This window comes from Lissotriton helveticus, chromosome 2_1 (assembly GCF_964261635.1).
Source record: "Lissotriton helveticus chromosome 2_1, aLisHel1.1, whole genome shotgun sequence".
NCBI classification, from domain to species: domain Eukaryota; kingdom Metazoa; phylum Chordata; class Amphibia; order Caudata; family Salamandridae; genus Lissotriton; species Lissotriton helveticus.
The window spans coordinates 1,385,869,569-1,385,887,927 of NC_136059.1; the positions used below are offsets into that span (position 1 = coordinate 1,385,869,569).

An 18,359-nucleotide genomic window follows, 5' to 3' on the forward strand; every position below is an offset into this window, starting at 1 on the left:
ATGGCGCTTATACGTTAGTCCTCTCTCTATGTCCCTTAATCTGACCTGTGGGTTCTTGGGTAATAAAATGGCGCCTACATGCGCGGTGCGATGTAACTACATTGAGGAAGGAAGCGCAGCTTCCGAAACGCGTCTGTGCAAGTAAAGTTGCTGTTGGAAATCGAATATTCCCGTGTGTGCAGTCCTTATTTTCCGACCCGGGACCGGGGAGGGATTGAGCTTTGATATATATATATATCCGCGGATTCCTCTTCAAATCAGGAAAAAGGACGACAAGCCACACCACCAGGTACCGGAAAGATTGTTTATTTTAGGGCATAAACAGACGCGTTTCGAGCTCACGGGCTCTTGGTCACATGACCACCATCTTTTTCAACCTTGTTTATATAGTGCAAAATAATAGAAAGGAAAGAAAGTTTCCGTGTTTACAAACACCACACGGAAACTTATTTTAAAGTGCAGTTTCTTAAAATCATAAATAAAGAAAACTCAAATGATGCACATTTCCCAAACATTTGGTATTTAAGTTATTATAAATATTCAAAGGGTTTTAAACCTCAGAAAACACGCGAACAAATCGCATAAAGGTATAGTACCCATGTTGCCTTATTGAGAAGACAGGTTTAGAGAAAAAGAGGGAGCGAGAGGAGTTTAAGAGAGGTATGGATAAGTTAAGAACGAGTGGTAAGTTTAAGTTGGAATAACCAGTGGTAAGTGGGAGGAAGATGTGAAATATTGATTGATTGGTCAAGTTTATTGGGTCTAGTACCCATTTCATCATGCCTCCATATAGTTAAGTATCCATATCATGATATCATGATATAAAAATATATATATATAACGATTTGTTTCTTCGTTTTAATTTTAACAGTACAAACCAGCATGGCCAAGGGTACATTGTTAACAGAGGCAGAACAAATATGCCCTAAAAAACTATTTCCAATCCGAAAATAAGTACTAAGGGGAACATGCATCAAGATATGCTTTTACAAGTCCTTAATTGTGGTAATTAAGGAATCACAATTAAGGACTCGCAAAAGCCTACGCATGTAGGAATCGCTATAAAAATAGGGATTCCTAAACCACCCTTAATTGCGACTCGCAACTAGCGAGTCGCAATTAAGTAATGGCTTCCTATTCATTAGGAAATTGCACGCGCAATTTGCGAGTACCAATAGGTACTCGCAACTTGCGCATGCAATTTCAAGGGTCCAAGGGTGTCAAAAGGACATCCTGTTGCACCCCTGAAATTGTGATGTGTACCCATGTTGCGCACACACATGCCCCAATGGCATGTGTGCGTGTAACCTGAAACTTTGAAAAATGCACTTCAGTACATTTTTCAAAGTTTTCGTTATTCACCACCTGGCATTATTTTTCGGTAAATAGTGTACCTAATAGCAAAATTGCTATTTTTAATGCAATCTTGCATTGCATTTAAGGCATTGCTATTTGCGATTCCTTAAATGCAATCGCTTTACTTTCAGAGAGCAGCGCTAGGATGCACACTATTAGTTTGATAACCCTTTGTGAGTCCTATACCATATACTATTTAATGGAAGAAAGCAGACGCGTTTCTAAACCCGGTTGTCGTTTGCCTGGGTTTTCATCAGGGCTGGACTGTGTACCTGCCAAAAACAAAGGGGGAGAGAAATGTGATGATTGGGGGGACCTTCTCTTTTCTGTCTGTCTCATTCGATCTGTGATATTAAGAATTGTTACCTTTGTCTTCTGAAGACTCTTTTTGTCTTTATCCATTACTTTGGCGTTATCCCATAACACCTTGTAGTCCTAAATGTTGGAAAAGAGACACATTTCTCTCCCCCTTTTTTTTTGGCAGGTACACAGTCCAGCCCTGATGAAAACCCAGGCAAACGACAACCGGGTTTAGAAACGCGTCGGCTTTCTTCCATTAAATCGTATATGGTATAGGACTCCCAAAGGGTTATCAAACTAATAGTGTGCATCTTAGCGGTGCTCTCTGAAAGTAAAGCGATTCCCCTTGGATGGTATCCCTTGTGAGCATAGTCCTAGTACAGTGTGATATACCTATCAGATAGGACTGTTTTTGCGAAAAAAAGAACTGGTGTACTGTTGTTATGAAATGTTACACATATTGTTTTGGATTTTATTGTTGTAAATTGTTATTATTTATTTAAAATTGTGTTGACCAGTCCAAATGTTATGTAGTGTGTCAAACTTGGACATATTGAAATATTGAAATTTTGTAAAAAATATATGATATAAATGGAAAAACAAAATCAGTGCCTAAGAATTAATTAGGTTAGGCACTGCGTCTGCTCAAATAAAAAGTAGCAAGACAAAACCGAGACCAGATATTTGTTCTTTTGATCTATTGATGATGTCCTACCTGGTCCCGTATGGACAAGACCCCTCTTTGGCTTAAACCCTTAGGATAGTAGGCACTATATAAATACAATTACACAACAATAGCCAAGTCAATTGTTTCATGATGGACATGGGCGTAGCTTGGTCAGTAAGATTTGGGAGGGGGTGGGAGTCAGCTTCAGAGTTCCCGACAATCACGCTAATATATAATGTTAACACATGTTATGCGACAAGCAGGGTGCAAAGAAAGGCTTAAGGGAGAGCGGAACGGGAAAGAATGCGGCTTGGTAGGAGTCTGGGCGAGATAAACACAACATTTTGTAAAATAAACAACATTTTTAGGACTTTCAAAACAGAGATGAGAGTGTGTGTTTTTGTAGCTGTGCGCATGCACAACTCCCAGGTGAAATCCGACAGACACCTCACCATAATCGACTGAAAGCCACCCCCACCCCTCCCCCTCCCTAAAGTACGCCCCTGGTGATGGATTATACTGGGACACGGGTCGATTACATTGTGCTATGAATTTGTCAATCCTCTCTCTGTCCATTGTTTTACCTCCTGTCCTTCTCAGGCTCCCTACCATAGCTCCACATTTACTCTAGGTCTTTGGCTTCCTCCGTCACCACCTCCTCTTAACTCAGCCTTGCCCTCTATTCCGGTCAATTTCATCTCCTCTTCTCTGCTTTCTACCTCCTCTTCCTCTCCCCAGTGCCCCACTCTTCTGCTCCCTTCCTGGCTATCTTTCTGCCCCACGCGGCCCCTGCCCGCCTCGAGAGGGGGATGGGATGACGGCTCGGCTCTTGGGGGGACGTCACGCTCTATATCTATCACAATCTTTCCTCCTGACGGGTATTTTTATCCCATCTCCTCACATCGCTTGAGCTCAAACTCGAAAAGGCGGAAGATCTGCGGCGATTCGCCGTAGCAACCCTGAGCTTACCATCCCTTGTCCGAACAAGCATTGGCATAGCCAATAGGTCTCGCCTTTGGGACCTTATAAGTATTTAATTATGCAGCACACTATCCTTGGTGCAACTTCAACTGTTGCATGGCTAAACACTTATAATGTCCCAAAGGCGAGACCTATTGGCTATGCCAATGCTTGTTGCATTTGGGATGATGCAACCCAAATGCAAAAATTGCTGTCGCAAAGAGGCAGATTCTGCAAACCTGTCCCTTTGGGACCGCAATTTCAAATTATGCACGTGTCCCTAAATGTCTCCCATCACTCTCATCCCCACTTTGCTAGAGATCAGACACAGCCAATCAGCAGCCGCCCGAGTATATAATAGAAAAGTTACTTTCAAAAACTCCAAAGCAGAGCAATCTTTGTGTAAGACACCTGGAATTTCACTACTTGTAGGCCCTCCTGCACGTATTAATGAAACAGTTAAAAGCACTCTTAGTCAAGGGTGTCAATGGCGAAGAGGCCCTAGTTCAGTAAAATAGAGTATAGGCAGGGACCACCAAGCCTGACTTAGGTTCATTTGGTAACATTGTCATAGTTAGTGAAATAATCCTGAAAAAAGCATTGAGTTGGCTTGCCACCCCTAACATATTAAAAAGCCCAGTCTTTCAAGCATATCTCCTCCAGACAGTCAGATTACAATTGTCAGCCCTGCCATGATGGGAACATGAGTACATTCCTGATATAATCCAGCTCTTATCCCAGGATGTGTGGATAACAAAGCTGAACCGCCAACTGTGCAGAAGGAAACCACTGCACTTACTGCATCTCCAGCAGACATTCTTGGTGGCCAGGAACAAGTGATGGAGAACACTGGTCACAACCCACTATGATTTTATCTGCGCTCTCGATACTTTGGTAAACTGATCTTTAAACATTGGTCTAGGGTGGCTCTGGTCTGTGGCAGGGTTGAAAACAAGAGAGGAAGTTCAGAAGTGGAAAACTTCAGTTACAAGTATTTCAGCATTTTGCTGATATTGTGGGAGGCTGGTCTGTGTTGCTCACCTCGGCAGGTGTAAGGAAATGGCAGCGGTTATATATAAACTCAATGTTAATTTCTATTACAAATGTAGATGGTATGCATTTCGATTTTTAACATCGGAATGCCTCGATCTTGCCAAAGGCCCAAGTATCCAAGCTCTGCCCCATAAGGATGGTGTTCCCCAGCAAAGTGCAGAGACAGGTGGTTTGGCCCTGTCAATACCACGCATCAGTAATTAGACTTACACATTTTAGTGCTGATGCCCATATCACCGCACTGAAATGCTTAGTCACGCATTTATAGCTCTTAGCAGTGCGACACGCAGGCAGAGCTGTGAAGTATTTTGAATTTACCCAAAGCAGCCAGCAGGCTTTCGTCTGTTGCTACCGCAGGCAATAATGAGCTACGACCAGGTCATAGGTTGATCTGTTGCTTTGGCTAAATCGTTGTTAAAATAAGTTTCAGTTTTAAAAGCTCTGCCCAGCGGCAAGCAGCCGAGGACCCTAGCAGAGCTCACAGCTATAGCTACTATTGGACCACTGTCCAAGGTCAGTCCTGGCAGTCAAGGCCCAGCTTTTTTGCCTCAGCCTGTAAAAAGCATCGCCCAGTGGCACCTTCCCAGCCAGAAGACGCTCTGGCTGAGATTGGCAGACAGTCAATGGGCAGCACATGACTCTTGACACAGGTGAGTCAGGTCGACATTAGAACTTAACATATGACTCAAGGGTCATGATCATCTCTGGGGCACAGGCTGGGGCACTTAATGAAATGAAATGAAAGATCATTTTTATAGCGCGATAGTTACCCTGAGGCGTCCTAGCACTGCGGACAAATGCGTGTTGATGAACGGTAGGGACCTAGTCTAATTTGTTAAACAGCAGGGTTTTTAGCTTTTTGCGGAAAGACAGTAGATTGGGCTCTGATCGCAGGTGAAGGGGAAGGAAGTTCCAGAGTTTGGCCCAGTTATAGGAGAACGAACGGCCCCTACATCTGGCTCTCTTGATCCTGGGTAGTGTGACAAGGAAAAAAGAAGCTGATCTGAGCTGTCTATTGGGGTGGTAAGGGGTGTTCAGAGAATGATTAATGGTGGCGCGCGTTTTCCAGAAGGCTCGGTGAGCGATACACAGGCCCTTGAACTCAATTCTTTCCCTGACAGGGAGCCAATGAAGATTCTTACGTTCAGTTTTGACAGGGAGGTCGACGAGGGGTCTGAAGGAGGGTTCGTGCTGCACAGTTCTGAGTGACCTGGAGCTTGCTTAGGGTGGCCCCTAGGTAAAGGGCATTCCCAAAGTCCAAGCGTGACAGAATGAGACCCTGGATCATAATCTGCCTAGCCTTGAAGAGTAGTAAGGGAAGGATTTCCCCAATAAGCTTAAGTATACCGAAGCAGGTGGCTGAAAGTTTAGCTGCTTGGTAGTTAAAAGTAAAAAACTTATCCAGTCAGATGCCCAGGCTCTTTATTGTGTCCTTGGGTATGGGGGCGGGTCCAAGACAAGAAGGCCACAGGGAGTCAATAGTGAGATTGGGGGAGTTGCCTAGGAGCATCAGCTCGGTCTGGTCTCCATTTAGTTTGAGACAAGACAATGTCATCCATGAGGTCACCGCTTCTAAGCAATTCCTCAGGTTGTTGGGCTCGGTGTGAAGATGGTTTAGGGCCATCACTAGCTGAGTATCGTCCGCATAGGTGATGATTTTTATCCCGAAGGGGCGGACAATCTCAGCTAGGGGGCTCATGTAAATATTGAAGAGCGTAGGGCTCAAAGACGAGCCCTGCGGCACACCGCAGCCAAGAGGTTTGCTGGGGGAGGTGATTTCGCCCTCAAAGACTTAGAAGGAGCGATCAGACAAGAAAGACTCAAACCATGTGATTGCTTTCGTTGAGACTCCTGGATTGGTAAGTCTGTGCAGTAAGATGTTATGATTTACAGTGTCGAAGGCGGCACTTAGGTCAAGGAAGATAATCGCTGTGGTGCCCCCTTGAGCCATGCTTTTCCTTGCCTCCTCTGTCACAGCACCGAGGGCGGTCTCAGTCCCATGCATGGGTCGGAATCCTGTCTGGGAGGGGTCGAGCAGGTGGTAGATCTATAGGAACTCCATCAGTGTCTCGTTGACATGTTTTTCAACGATCTTGCTTAGCCAGGGTAGTAGGGAGATTGGTCGGTAGTTCCCTGGGTTGTTTGGATCTAAGTTGGGTTTTTTAAGGAGGGCTTTGACCATGGCCCGTTTCCAGGGAAGCGGGACGGTCCCCGTGGCTAGAGAGGCATTGACCAAATCAAGAATGGTGGGTAGGATGTGCCTCGTGATTGTCCGCAAAGTGCGCGGGGTGCTGGGTCATTAGGGGAGCCGGATTTCACCTGAAGCATAATGGATTGTAGCGTGGTAGAGTCAAGAGGGGGAAGGTTTTCGAGTGTTGCAAGGGGGTGGAGCCCTAGCTCAAGAGGTTTGAGGTAATCAATAGTGCGGCTGGTCACTGGTGGTGTGTCATCCTATTGGAAGCTCCATGGCTTGGTTTTACTTCTCAGAAATTGTCACTTGAAGTGTTGCACATTTAGCAATAGAATGTCACTCATACATACACGGAAACCATCTAAATGTCAAACATAACGAATGTGAAAACTTAGCACCTATAATGGTTACCTTCTTCTTGGCGAACGCATACTTCTTTTTCATGGCTGCATCGAGTTCTCCTTTCAGAAGGCTGGCTGGCGCTAGGGGCTCAGGTACATCTAGGTCCAAATCAGGAAACCTCAAACTGGAGTCCATTGCCTCGGGTTCTCTGTTCATTGTTGGAGGAATGTTCAAAAATGGACGCTAGTGTGGAAGTGGGCACTTCATGGGTCTCTGCACCTCCCAGTAGGATGTTTACTGTGAAGACAGTGTGCGGAACGAAGGCACCCAGTTTAGTGTCGAGTGTTGTGGTTTTAATCCAACTGCAAAAAAAATATATAAGTCCAAGGGATTAATAGTCTGTCTATAAATGTTATTATTGAAAGTGCATTAGAAAACAGATTTTTCAATAATGACACTGTAAAAGCGTGGTTCGGTGTGTACAGCCACAGGTAATTACTCAGGGCGCATCACAGTCCATTGGTATTTTGCACACCATGCCACCTCAGTTTGGACCCAGGCATATGCAAATCAATCTTGACCCTGCTTCATTTTTTCTTTTTTTTTTTTCAGAAAAGCAGTAATTTCAATGAATCCAAAGAAAGAAACATAGGATAATGATAAAATACCAAAAATGTTCCTGTTCATAATACATATATCATTCCGACCAAGTGGTACCTTACAAAATTTACCCTACCTAGGTCTTAAAAAAGGAGGGATGGAAAAATAAAATAAGCAGATAAAAGAGAGAATGAAGGGGGGAGGCCAATTTTTTTCTATTGATCCATCAGTGTCCCCCACACTTGACGACTCCTTCTCTTCGCTCTCCGAACTTTACATTTATACAGTGCCATCTCCAAATTAAACACATAAAAGAGTCTGGCATACCACGCCTGGAATGTCAGAGGGTCCACATCTTTCCATTTTGATGCAATCTTTACACGAGATATTGCTATTACCATGAAACAACAAGCATTGGCATAACCAATAGATCTCGCTTTTGGGAACTTCTAAGTATGCAGCACAATATCCTTGGTGCAACAACATCAACTGTTGCGAGGCTAAACTCTTATAAGGTCCCAAAGGCGAGACATATTGGCTATGCCAATGCTTGTCATTTTTAGGTCTCGTCCTTTACCATTGCGAAGCAATGGGAAATGGGGGAGAATTCAAGTGCTCAAACGGATTGTCAAACCACCGCTTTTTTCCGTGGCGTTTTCTTCGAGTGCACGTACAGGCACGCGCATTGGCCCATACACTTTCATGGCCATCTGTTCCTGTTCCTCAATGTCCCTCCCACCCTTCGTTTGATCTTGCCGAGAGTTCAGGCTAATGGCCCTCCCCCAGCACAGAGCGCGCATCGCGGCCGCACAGCACATCAAAGGGCTTCTCCCAGCGTGTGCGGTGCAGCTTCTCCTCCCCTAATTATGTGGCCGGCCGTACTTGTGTTTCCTGGCCGCTTCCCGGCCGCTCTTGTATTTAATTAGCAGCAGCAGCATTTCTCCTGCGCCAGGCCACATCAAAGGCTCTGTGCCACTTTCACCCACACAGCAACACTTACAGACACGCAACGCCACTCACACCCACGCAAGCCCACTATCATCCACGCAACACCACACTCACCCACGCAACTCACACTCACACACGCAACGCCACTCACACACGCAACGCCACTCACACACGCAACGCCACTCACACACGCAACGCCACTCACACACGCAACGCCACTCAGCCACGCAACGCCACGCAACGCCACTCAGCCACGCAACGCCACTCAGCCACGCAACGCCACTCACACACGCAACGCCACTCACACACGCAACGCCACTCACACACGCAACGCCACTCAGCCACGCAACGCCATGCAGCCACGCAACGCCACTCAGCCACGCAGCCACGCAACGCCATGCAGCCACGCAACGCCAAGCAGCCACGCAACGCCACTCAGCCACGCAACGCCACTCAGCCGCGCAACGCCACTCACATGCGCAACGCCACTCACACGCGCAACGCCACTCACACGCGCAACGCCACTCAGCCACGCAACGCCACTCAGCCACGCAACGCCACTCAGCCACGCAACGCCACTCATCCACGCAACGCCACTCAGACACGCAACGCCACTCACCTACGCAACGCCACTCACACATTGTGGGTGCAGATTGTGGGTGCAGATTGTGGGTGCAGATTCAGAGTGCAGATTCAGGGTGCAGATTGTGGGTGCAGATTGTGGGTGCAGATTGTGGGTGCAGATTGTGGGTGCAGATTGTGGGTGCAGATTGTGGGTGCAGATTGTGGGTGCAGATTTAGAGTGCAGATTCAGGGTGCAGATTGTGGGTGCAGATTGTGGGTGCAGATTGTGGGTGCAGATTGTGGGTGCAGATTGTGGGTGCAGATTCAGAGTGCAGATTCAGGGTGCAGATTCAGGGTGCAGATTGTGGGTGCAGATTGTGGGTGCAGATTGTGGGTGCAGATTGTGGGTGCAGATTGTGGGTGCAGATTCAGAGTGCAGATTGTGGGTGCAGATTGTGGGTGCAGATTGTGGGTGCAGATTCAGAGTGCAGATTCAGAAAAAACTCAGCAGCACCACCACCATTGCAATGCAATAGGTCTCGTTTTAACACAAATTTAAGCTATAGGCCTTGTAAATGACAAAGCCTTTTATTTATGTTCCAAAAACCAGAACGCAAAAATAAAGGGCATTATCATTTACAATGCTAATAGTTCAGACTCGCGTTATTGCGAGACCTATTGCATTTCCAATGCTTGTTTGTTCTTGGGGGAAAACGGGCTAGTGCCAGGAGGGTGAAGGGTGAGTGGCAGGGAGGTGAGGAGTGAATGCCAGGAGGGACAAGGGTGACTGTCAGGCAATGGGGATGAAGGGTGAGTGCCAGAGAGGTGAGGAGTGAATGCCAGGGAGATGAGACGTAAGAGTCAGGAGTGTCAAGGGTGAGTGCCAGGGAGAGGAAGGGTGAGTGCCGAGAAGGGGAAGTATGAGTTCCAGGGGTGAGGGGTTGCTGCCAGGCTAGGGGGGTGAAGGGCTAGTGCCACGGAGGTGAAGGTTGAGTGCCATGGAGGTGAGATGTAAGAGTCAGGAGGGTCAAAGGTGAGTGCCAGGGAGGCGAAGGGTGAGTGCAAGGGGTGAAGGATAGCTGCCAGGCCAGGGGGATGAAGGGCTAGTGCCATGGAGGTGAAGGGTGAGTGCCAGGGGGGCGAGTAGTGAATGCCAGGAGGGACATGGGTGAGTGTCAGGGAGGTGAAGGATATGTGCCAGGGAGGGGAAGTATGAGTACCAGGAAGGTCGCGGGTGAGTGTCAGGGAGGTGACTGTTGAGTGTCACGGAGAGTCAATGTGGAGTGCCAGAGAGGGAGAAGGGTGAGTGCCAGGTGCGAGGAGTGACTGCCAGGCCTGAGGGGTGACGGGTAAGTGCCAGGGAGGTGAGGGGTGAGTGACAGACTGCAAACAGTAGTGGGCTGGGCTGGGGTCTAGAAGGAGGTGCGGAGATCATCACCCGGTGTGTGCCAGGCTAGGACGCACCAGTGGCAGGCCAGACTTGGGTGGATGCAAGAACCTCTGAAAGGTGGGTGCCAAGTCACTCGTAACCTTAGTACAGGAGTGGGGTGCGCAGGAGAGAGTAACATCTTCAAACAAGAAACTATTCAAAATCCTGAAAACTCCACTTTATGGTCTTGCAACCTTATGTGGAAAATAATTAGCAAATGAATGGGCTTCCGTGCGGACTTGCAGCTTGTTACAGCAACTTATTGAGATAAATTTTGCATTGCAAAAAGCAAAAGCTAACACAATTTTAATTAGTAACGGTAAGATTGGCAATGAACTAGTAACAAGTTGAAAAAGCACCCCAGAATTGAACAGAGGATACAGAATAATAAAAATTGGGGCAATATTGGTCTCCTTTTCACAGCTGACAGCCAAACAAGCATTGGAAATGCAATAGGTCTCGCAGCATTAGAGTTAGTGCTTTTAGAATTGTTTATGGGTTTTTTTGTAAATCTTTAGCATTTTTGTTTCCTGTAGCCAATGCTAAAGAATAAAAAAAAAAAAACATAAACATTTCTAAAAGCTCTAACTCAAATGCTCCGAGACCTATTCCACTGTGTGAGGGTGAGGGGTTGAGGGTGAGTGAGGGTGAGTGAGGGTGGGTGAGGGTGAGTGAGGGTGAGGGGTTGAGGGTGAGTGAGAGTGAGAGTGAGAGTGAGAGTGAGGGTGAGGGTGAGTGAGGGTGAGTAAGGGTGAGGGTGAGTGAGGGTGAGTGTGAGTGAGGGTGAGTGAGGGTGAGTGAGGGTGAGGGGTTGATGTTGAGGGTGAGGGGTTGAGGGTGAGTGAGGGGTTGAGGGTGAGTGAGGGTGAGGGTGAGTGAGGGTGAGGGGTTGAGGGTGAGTGAGAGTGAGGGTGAGTGAGGGGTTGAGGGTGAGTGAGGGTGAGGGTGAGGGGTTGAGGGTGAGTGGGGTTGAGGGTGAGTGAGGGTGAGGGTGAGTGAGGGTGATGGGTTGAGGGTGAGTGAGGGTGAGGGTGAGTGAGGGTGAGTGAGGGTGAGGGGTTGAGGGTGAGGGAGGGTGAGGGTGAGGGTGAGTGAGGGGTTGAGGGTGAGTGAGGGGTTGAGGGTGAGTGAGGGGTTGAGGGTGAGTGAGGGTGAGGGTGAGTGAGGGTGAGGGGTTGAGGGTGAGTGAGGGACCGCAAAGCTATGGGGGGCAGAAATACCACAGGAGGGGGCTATAGCATAAATACCACTGGGAGTTGATAGAGCGGGAAAACGGCCAGAGATTTGCAGGGCAGAGAGAGCACCACAGCGAGACAGCAAGGTGCGAACTGTGTGAGATATTGTGACCGGCGCACGGTGGGGCATTCCCAGGGTAGAAACGCACTGGGACAGTGGCAGGACAGAGAACCCGCGCGAAGCTGGAATGGCAAGAAGATCTCTGGGGTTGGTATGGGTTGAGTACCACTAAGGCTGGTAGGAGGGGTGTACCACGTGAGACTGGGGAGTGTGAAATAGGAGCAGCTTTGTGAAAAACGCCGGAGGGTGGTCCGTGGAGAATTTGGAGATTATTGAAAGCATGGCGGCGCCCCCAGATGTTCTTGTTCTGCGTACAGTGTTGTGGACGCGCAAATAGCCGGAAATCCGTGAATTGCTCACGGCAGCAGCGGCGGTGTTGCAGGACTCCTGCATGGTGCTTGCCAGAACTTGGATAACTTCAGAGAATACGGATAAAGTACATTTCAATGCACGCAGGAGACTCCAGGAAAAGGTGCAAGGCGCACCGAAAATGGAACTGCCTGACAGGATGCAGATTTAGAAGGTCGCGTGCCAAATGCAAATAATTAAGACAGTGCTGCATTCCGTAATGTAGCCCGTGAAGCAGCATGCTGGAACAATGACAGAGGGATCTGCTTAGCAAAACAGTCATTCCAGGGAAAACAGCATGACCAGGCGAGAGCAGAATGCTGTGACGCACTTAAAGCAGGCATGGAAATTCTGCCAGGCTAACTCAATCTATCTTCGATGATTCAAGTCTCTTCTGCAGGTAAAGATTACGAAGCGGACGGCACATGAGCGTTTGTTATAATGCAAACCGCTCGAGCTAACTCGACAGACGTCTGAAGCAGGACCAGGGCGCCTAGAAGACCACCCGAGGTGATACACAGTGGTATGCAAGGGATGGCACCCACTCATTCGATCTCACGCAGGTTCACATAATAACAGCTCTCTAACACTCTAGGTCAAATTTTGAAGTGCATATTAGGGAGTCAGGGAGGAGATATGGTGGTGGTGGGGGGGAGGGGGGGTAGTGTTGCTAAAGGAGATTTTGAAAATCGTCAGGTCATTTAAGATATAAATGCGCGAGCGATAAGGATTAACACAACCAAGAATGGGGAAATGAAGCAAAATACACGCAGAATGGGGCAAGTGGCAAGACAAACTTGAAACAAAAGGGGGAGGGTAAGGGTTCGTAGGCATGCTATAGATGCCGATCCTGCCACGCCTCTGTAGCAAACTAGAAACTATATGGTAGGCAGGGACATTCGGAAAGATGTCAGCTACTTTAGGCAGTGTTCTATCTACCGTAACAGCATAAAAAATGTTTTTAAAAACGGTTCGACTTAATGGTTTGACGGTAAGAGCTGTAATTTTAAGTACTGAAAAATAGAGCTTGTGCAAAATTCCATGAAAAATAAACTGGAAATCTTTAGATTTATACAGCAGCTGAGGAAATTGCCCACTTATTTTCATTTTTTTCCATTTCAAAATACTTATTTTTTTTCACGCTGCATACAGACATGTAACATAATTTTGTTAAAGATTTGATCCAAACTTCAAGTTACCGGCAATATTTTCCATTATACAGAAAACCATGGCAGTTCACAGCAGCTGTGCTTTAATGTACAACAAATCGGGAATCTTTTTTTATTCCACTGATACATTTGCCTTTTAGCGGAATTGGAAGTAACATTTTCTTAACAGCTAAGGTGTGTTTAAATTGTGCCTGTGGTGGTGGGCCCGCACACTCGATGGTGACCCAGAGCTAAACAGAGAAAGACAGAAAACGAAGAAAGACCGAGGAAGATATAGATAGAAAAACAGTCACAAAGGAAGACAACAAAGATGAAAACAAGACGGAGGGAAGAGAGGGGAGGGGGGAGGAGAAATGCGACACGGCGGGAAGGGGAGGGGGCGGAGCGGGTACAATAAACAAGACGGAGGGAAGAGAGGGGAGGGGGGAGTAGAAGTGCGACAGGGGAAATGCGAGACGGCGGGAAGGGGAGGGGGCGGAGCGGGTAAACAAAGACGGACGTGCACGCGCTTTTAAGCTCAATGCGCATGCGCATTGAGCTTAAAAGTCACGGGCACTGCAAGGAATCGCCACGATTCCTTGCAGTGTGGATAAAGAGCGGATAAGTCCCAATACTCTCGCCTTGCTCGATGCGCATGCGCATCGACAGGCGAGACCTAAAAAACAGGGTGTTGTGGAGTACTCGGAATCTTTTAAACAACTCTTTTGAACACACTAGCGTATAGTGCCATGCGAGTGCCACTGCCCTTCTCCTAAGACACAACCTCTGTGAAACAAACCGATTAGAATAACTGTTTGCTGTTTAAAACTAAGTGGGGCACGAATGCAGTTTAGTATTCTGGTTATTGCTTGAAGACAGGATAAGAAACCTGGTTACCTTTGTCTGTACCACTGATATCTATGTGGATCGGAGAAAATGCATGGAGTGGTATGGTTGACAGGAGACATGCAGGCTGCTTAAATATTGTAGAGATTGGATTGTCAAGCACCAGGAAAAAGAGTGAATGCTGAATAAAACTAGAAACGCGGACACTTTCACGGCGAACGCGTCCGTGAAAGTGAAACTGATCACGAGTGCGTGAAAGTGAAAGTGAAACTGATCGCACTGCCTGGCTGAGAGAAGGCTGTGAGTTGCGGGAGGCGGTGTGTGTGGTTGTGTGTGGTTGTGTGGGCTTGTATGAGTGTAGTTGGTCATGGTTGTGTGTGTGTGTGGCTGTGGTTGTGTGGGTGTGGGTGTGTGTGGTTGTGGGTGTGTGTGTGGCTGTGGTTGTGTCTGTGGTGGTGTGGTTGTGGGTGTGTGTGTGTGGTTGTATGTGGATGTGGTTGTGTGTGTGGTTGTGGTTGTGTGTGTGTGGTTGTGTATGTGTGTGTGGTTGTGGTTGTGTATGTGTGTGTGGTTGTGGTTGTGTGTGAGTGGTTGTGTGTGAGTGGTTGTGTGTGTGTGGTTGTGTGTGTGTGCGGTTGTGTGTGTGGTTGTGTGTGTGGGTTGTGTGTGTGGTTGTGATTGTGTGTGTGGTTGTGTGAGTGTGTGGTTGTGGTTTGGTGTGTGGTTGTGTGTGTGTGTGTATGTGGTTGTGGTTTGGTGTGTGGTTGTGTGTGTGTGTTGGGTTGTGTGTGGGGGAATATGTGGTTGGGTGTGGTTGTGTGTGTTTGTGGTTGTGTGTGTGTGGTTGTGTGATTGTGTGTGTGGTTGTGTGTGTGGTTGTGTGTGTGTATGGTTGTATTTGTGGTTGTGTGTGTGGTTGTGTGTGGTTGGGGTTGTGGTTGCGGGTGTGGTTGTGTGTGTGTGGTTGCGTGTGTGGTTGTGTGTGTGTGGTTGTGTGTGCGTGTGTTTGTGTGTGGTTGTGTGTGTGTGTATGTGGTTGTGTGTGTGTATGTGGTTGTGTGTGTGTGGTTGTGTGTGTGTGTGGTTGGGTGTGTGGTTGTGGATGTGTGTGTGGTTGTGTGTGTTTGTGGTTGTGTGTGTGGCTGTGTGTATGGTTGTGTGTGTTTGTGTGTGTGTGGTTGTGTGTGTGTGGTTGTATGTTTGGTTGTGTGTGTGGTTGTGTGTGGTTGTGTGGTTAAGTGTGTGGTTGTGTGTGGTTGTGTGTGTGGTTGTGTGCGTGTGTGGTTGTGTGTGTGTGTGCGGTTGCGTGTGTGTTTGGTTGTGTGTATGGATGTGTGTGTGGTTGTGTGTGCGGTTGGGTGTGGTTGTGAGTGTGTGTGCGTGTGTTTGTGTGTGGTTGTGTGTGTGGTTGTTTGTGTGTAGTTGTGTGTGTGGTTGTGTGTGTGTGGTTGTGTATGTTTGTGTGTGTGTGTTTGTGTGTGTGTTTGTGTGTGTGGTTGTGAGTGTGGTTGTGTGTGTGGTTGTGTGGGTGCGTGGGTGCGTGGTTGTGTGTGTGGTTGTGTGTGTGGTTGTGTGTGTGGTTGTGTGTGTGTGTGGTTATGTGTGTGTGTGTGGTTGTGTGGTTGTGTGTGTGGTTGTGTGTGTGTGGCTGTATGTGTGAGTTGTGTGTGTGGTTGTGTGTCTGTGGTTGTGTTTGTGGTTGTGTGTGTTTGTGTGGTTGTGTGTGTGTGGTTGTGTAGTTGTGTGTGTGGTTGTGCGAGTGGCTGTGTGTGTGTGTGTTAGAAAGGCGATTCCAGGGGAGAACGAAGATGTCTGACTGCCGCCTCGAAACCCCCCTTTCCGTATGGAATTGGCCGGGCGCCGTCGAGAGGCCTCTTTGGCGAGGCTCCTCTCCTACTATCGTAACAGCCGAGCAATCACACCACCACAGAGAGACACCACACAAGAGTAGATTTAAGAGTCTTTATATAAGGAATAAAGGCAAGGTTCCGCAGCAATATGTACAGGGGGGGATCGAGGGATCCCAACAAAGTCTTAATGTCCGGAGAAGGGGGTAGCGGGACAGTCTTGGTACCAGCTGGTACTAGGAAACCCTGCGCACAGCTCTCAATCCTCGAGCTGGGGGGTGCCGGGAGCCGCGACAGCGTCAGCAGGGCTCCGAAGATGGTTCAGCTTGGTAGAGCCGCGACAGCGTCAGCAGGGCTCGGCGGATGGTTCAGCTTGGTAGAGCCGCGACAGCGTCAGCAGGGCTCGGCGGATGGTTCAGCTTGGTAGAGCCGCGACAGCGTCAGCAGGGCTCGGCGGAAGGGTTCAGCTTGGTAGAGCCGCGACAGCGTCAGCAGGGCTCGGCGGATGGTTCAGCTTGGTAGAGCCGCGACAGCGTCAGCAGGGCTCAGAGGTTCCAGGTTCCAGGTTCAAGAGTTCTTATCAGGATCAGCCGCGACGAGGTCAGCAGGGCTTCGACTCCCAGATACAACTGACTTCCTGATCCAGGGCTGGCCCAGATATAGGACTCAAGTCCTTTGATGTCTGGACCCTCGCGCCTGGGGGGCAGAGGGGCCGGGATGAAGGTGTCCAGACACCCAGCAGGGGGGTGGAGCCAGCGTCCAGGGAGGCCGGAGGGCGATCGATACCAGGCGTCCGGGGACGGCTGGAGGGCCATCGAAACTCCTCTCCTCCGGGATCCGCCAAGTGGCCACTTTACCACCTGGGTTGATCTTGGTGCCACGATGTCGGGGCTTTGCTGGGGCCGCGGCCGGGGTCGGGCCGAGGCCACGTGCTCGGGACGCGATGGGCCCAAGATGGAGTCTGGCCTGAAAGGGTGGCCCGGGGTGGTGACCGGACCTGCAGAGTTGGGGCGAGCTGGGTTCGCCGGGTTCCCGGGGGGGAGAGCCGGGGTTTGCCAGGGGGGCGGCTCTCGTCGAGAGTTCGTTGAGGGTGGTGTCCGGGGGGGCGACAGCGGGTCGATGGAGGGCCGATGTCGTCCAGGGCCCGCCATGCGGGAGGGGTAGGACCACGCCACGAGGCCGGGTCCAACAGTGTGGTTGTGTGTGTGTGGTTGTGTGTGTGACAGTAATACTAAAAGCATCTCAAAATAAAGGAACACAAACATCGAGTTTGTGGAAAGAGAAAGCAAGTTGTAAGTCAAACGGGCGCAGCAAAGCATTAACACAACAACAATACAAGATCACTTAACGAAGACTGAGTGCTGATAATGGATACACACAGCCCATCATCTTAAGAGTTTCATTGCAACCATTGTGCACTCAAACTTGCCCCCTCCTTGTGAGTTGCACCCCATATTTCATGAGTTATAACTGCTGCACCCAAAATAGCGCTTTGAGATCTAAAGCGCTACATTGGTCAAATCGACTAACCAGTCGCCAACATGCTGTGCTTTTAAAGAGAATGTGCCTAAAGTTTCCAGCTTCCTCATCATGTTGTCATGAAAGCCCCAACGAATGGACTGCCTGAATGGTGCAACGGACATGAAGCAGCCGCTGCGATCAGAAATAAACACTGTGAACGTTGTCCAGTTTCATGGTAACATTTCCTTAATGTTCCTTAAGTCACTAAACAGTAACAACCATTGGCCGCGCGGCTCACTGAGAACATCAAAGGGGCGCCGCAGAGGAGGGGCTTAACGGAGATCCATGATGGCCGCTTGACTTCTCGGCTCCGCCAACCTCTCCGTTGTCCTCCCGGCCCGCACCTCCTTATGCCACTGATCCTGCTTCTAAGTTGATTTTTCGGGACCGGGAGGCGATTCTGCCTCCGGCGGTGTATCTCTTACCGCGCCCCACGCAGTGGAAATACCGGAGCGCTCTCACTCCCTGTTCGGCGCTGGCTGATGTTGCCTGGGTCTTTGTTTCGTGATGGCCGGCCATCTTTGCCATTTCTTCTGATGCTGCAGCGGGGTGGACACGACCAGCGGGATCAGCTATTATCCTGGGTTACCCTCTGAGGAGTCTTGCCGGTCTTGCTCATTCTCGCACCTGGGGACTGTTGTGTTTAAACGTGCAACATTGTGTCTCTGCTCTGAACCGCGACCGGCGCTGAAGGACTGCCTATCCTTTCCGGAGTTGCGGTGGACGCCATATTGATGGCGGTGTCCCTATGCCTGTGATTTCTCCAGGTAGCTGCCGGTGAGATATTTTACAGCCCAGATCGCTTTGGCACCGTGCATTGTGTGGACATGATGTGTGCTACTCTGGTACCCTCACTCCGGCCGGGTCATTCGGAATCTGGAGGGGGCGACCGGCCACGCGGCACTTCTCATGGAGACCAGCCTCTGGACCCACAGCGCCTTCG

General features: G+C 48.9%; 1 protein-coding gene across 1 annotated transcript in view; it reads right to left on the reverse strand.

Annotated features, from left to right (window-relative positions):
- Window positions 1-18,359, reverse strand: part of TSTD2 (thiosulfate sulfurtransferase like domain containing 2) — a 232,568-nt gene that overhangs the window by 192,724 nt on the left and 21,485 nt on the right. The window contains exon 2 of the mRNA XM_078676324.1: window positions 6,939-7,231. Coding sequence (XP_078532450.1) covers window positions 6,939-7,085 — 147 coding nt within the window. The 5' untranslated portion in view covers window positions 7,086-7,231. The remainder of the gene's footprint in view (window positions 1-6,938; window positions 7,232-18,359) is intronic.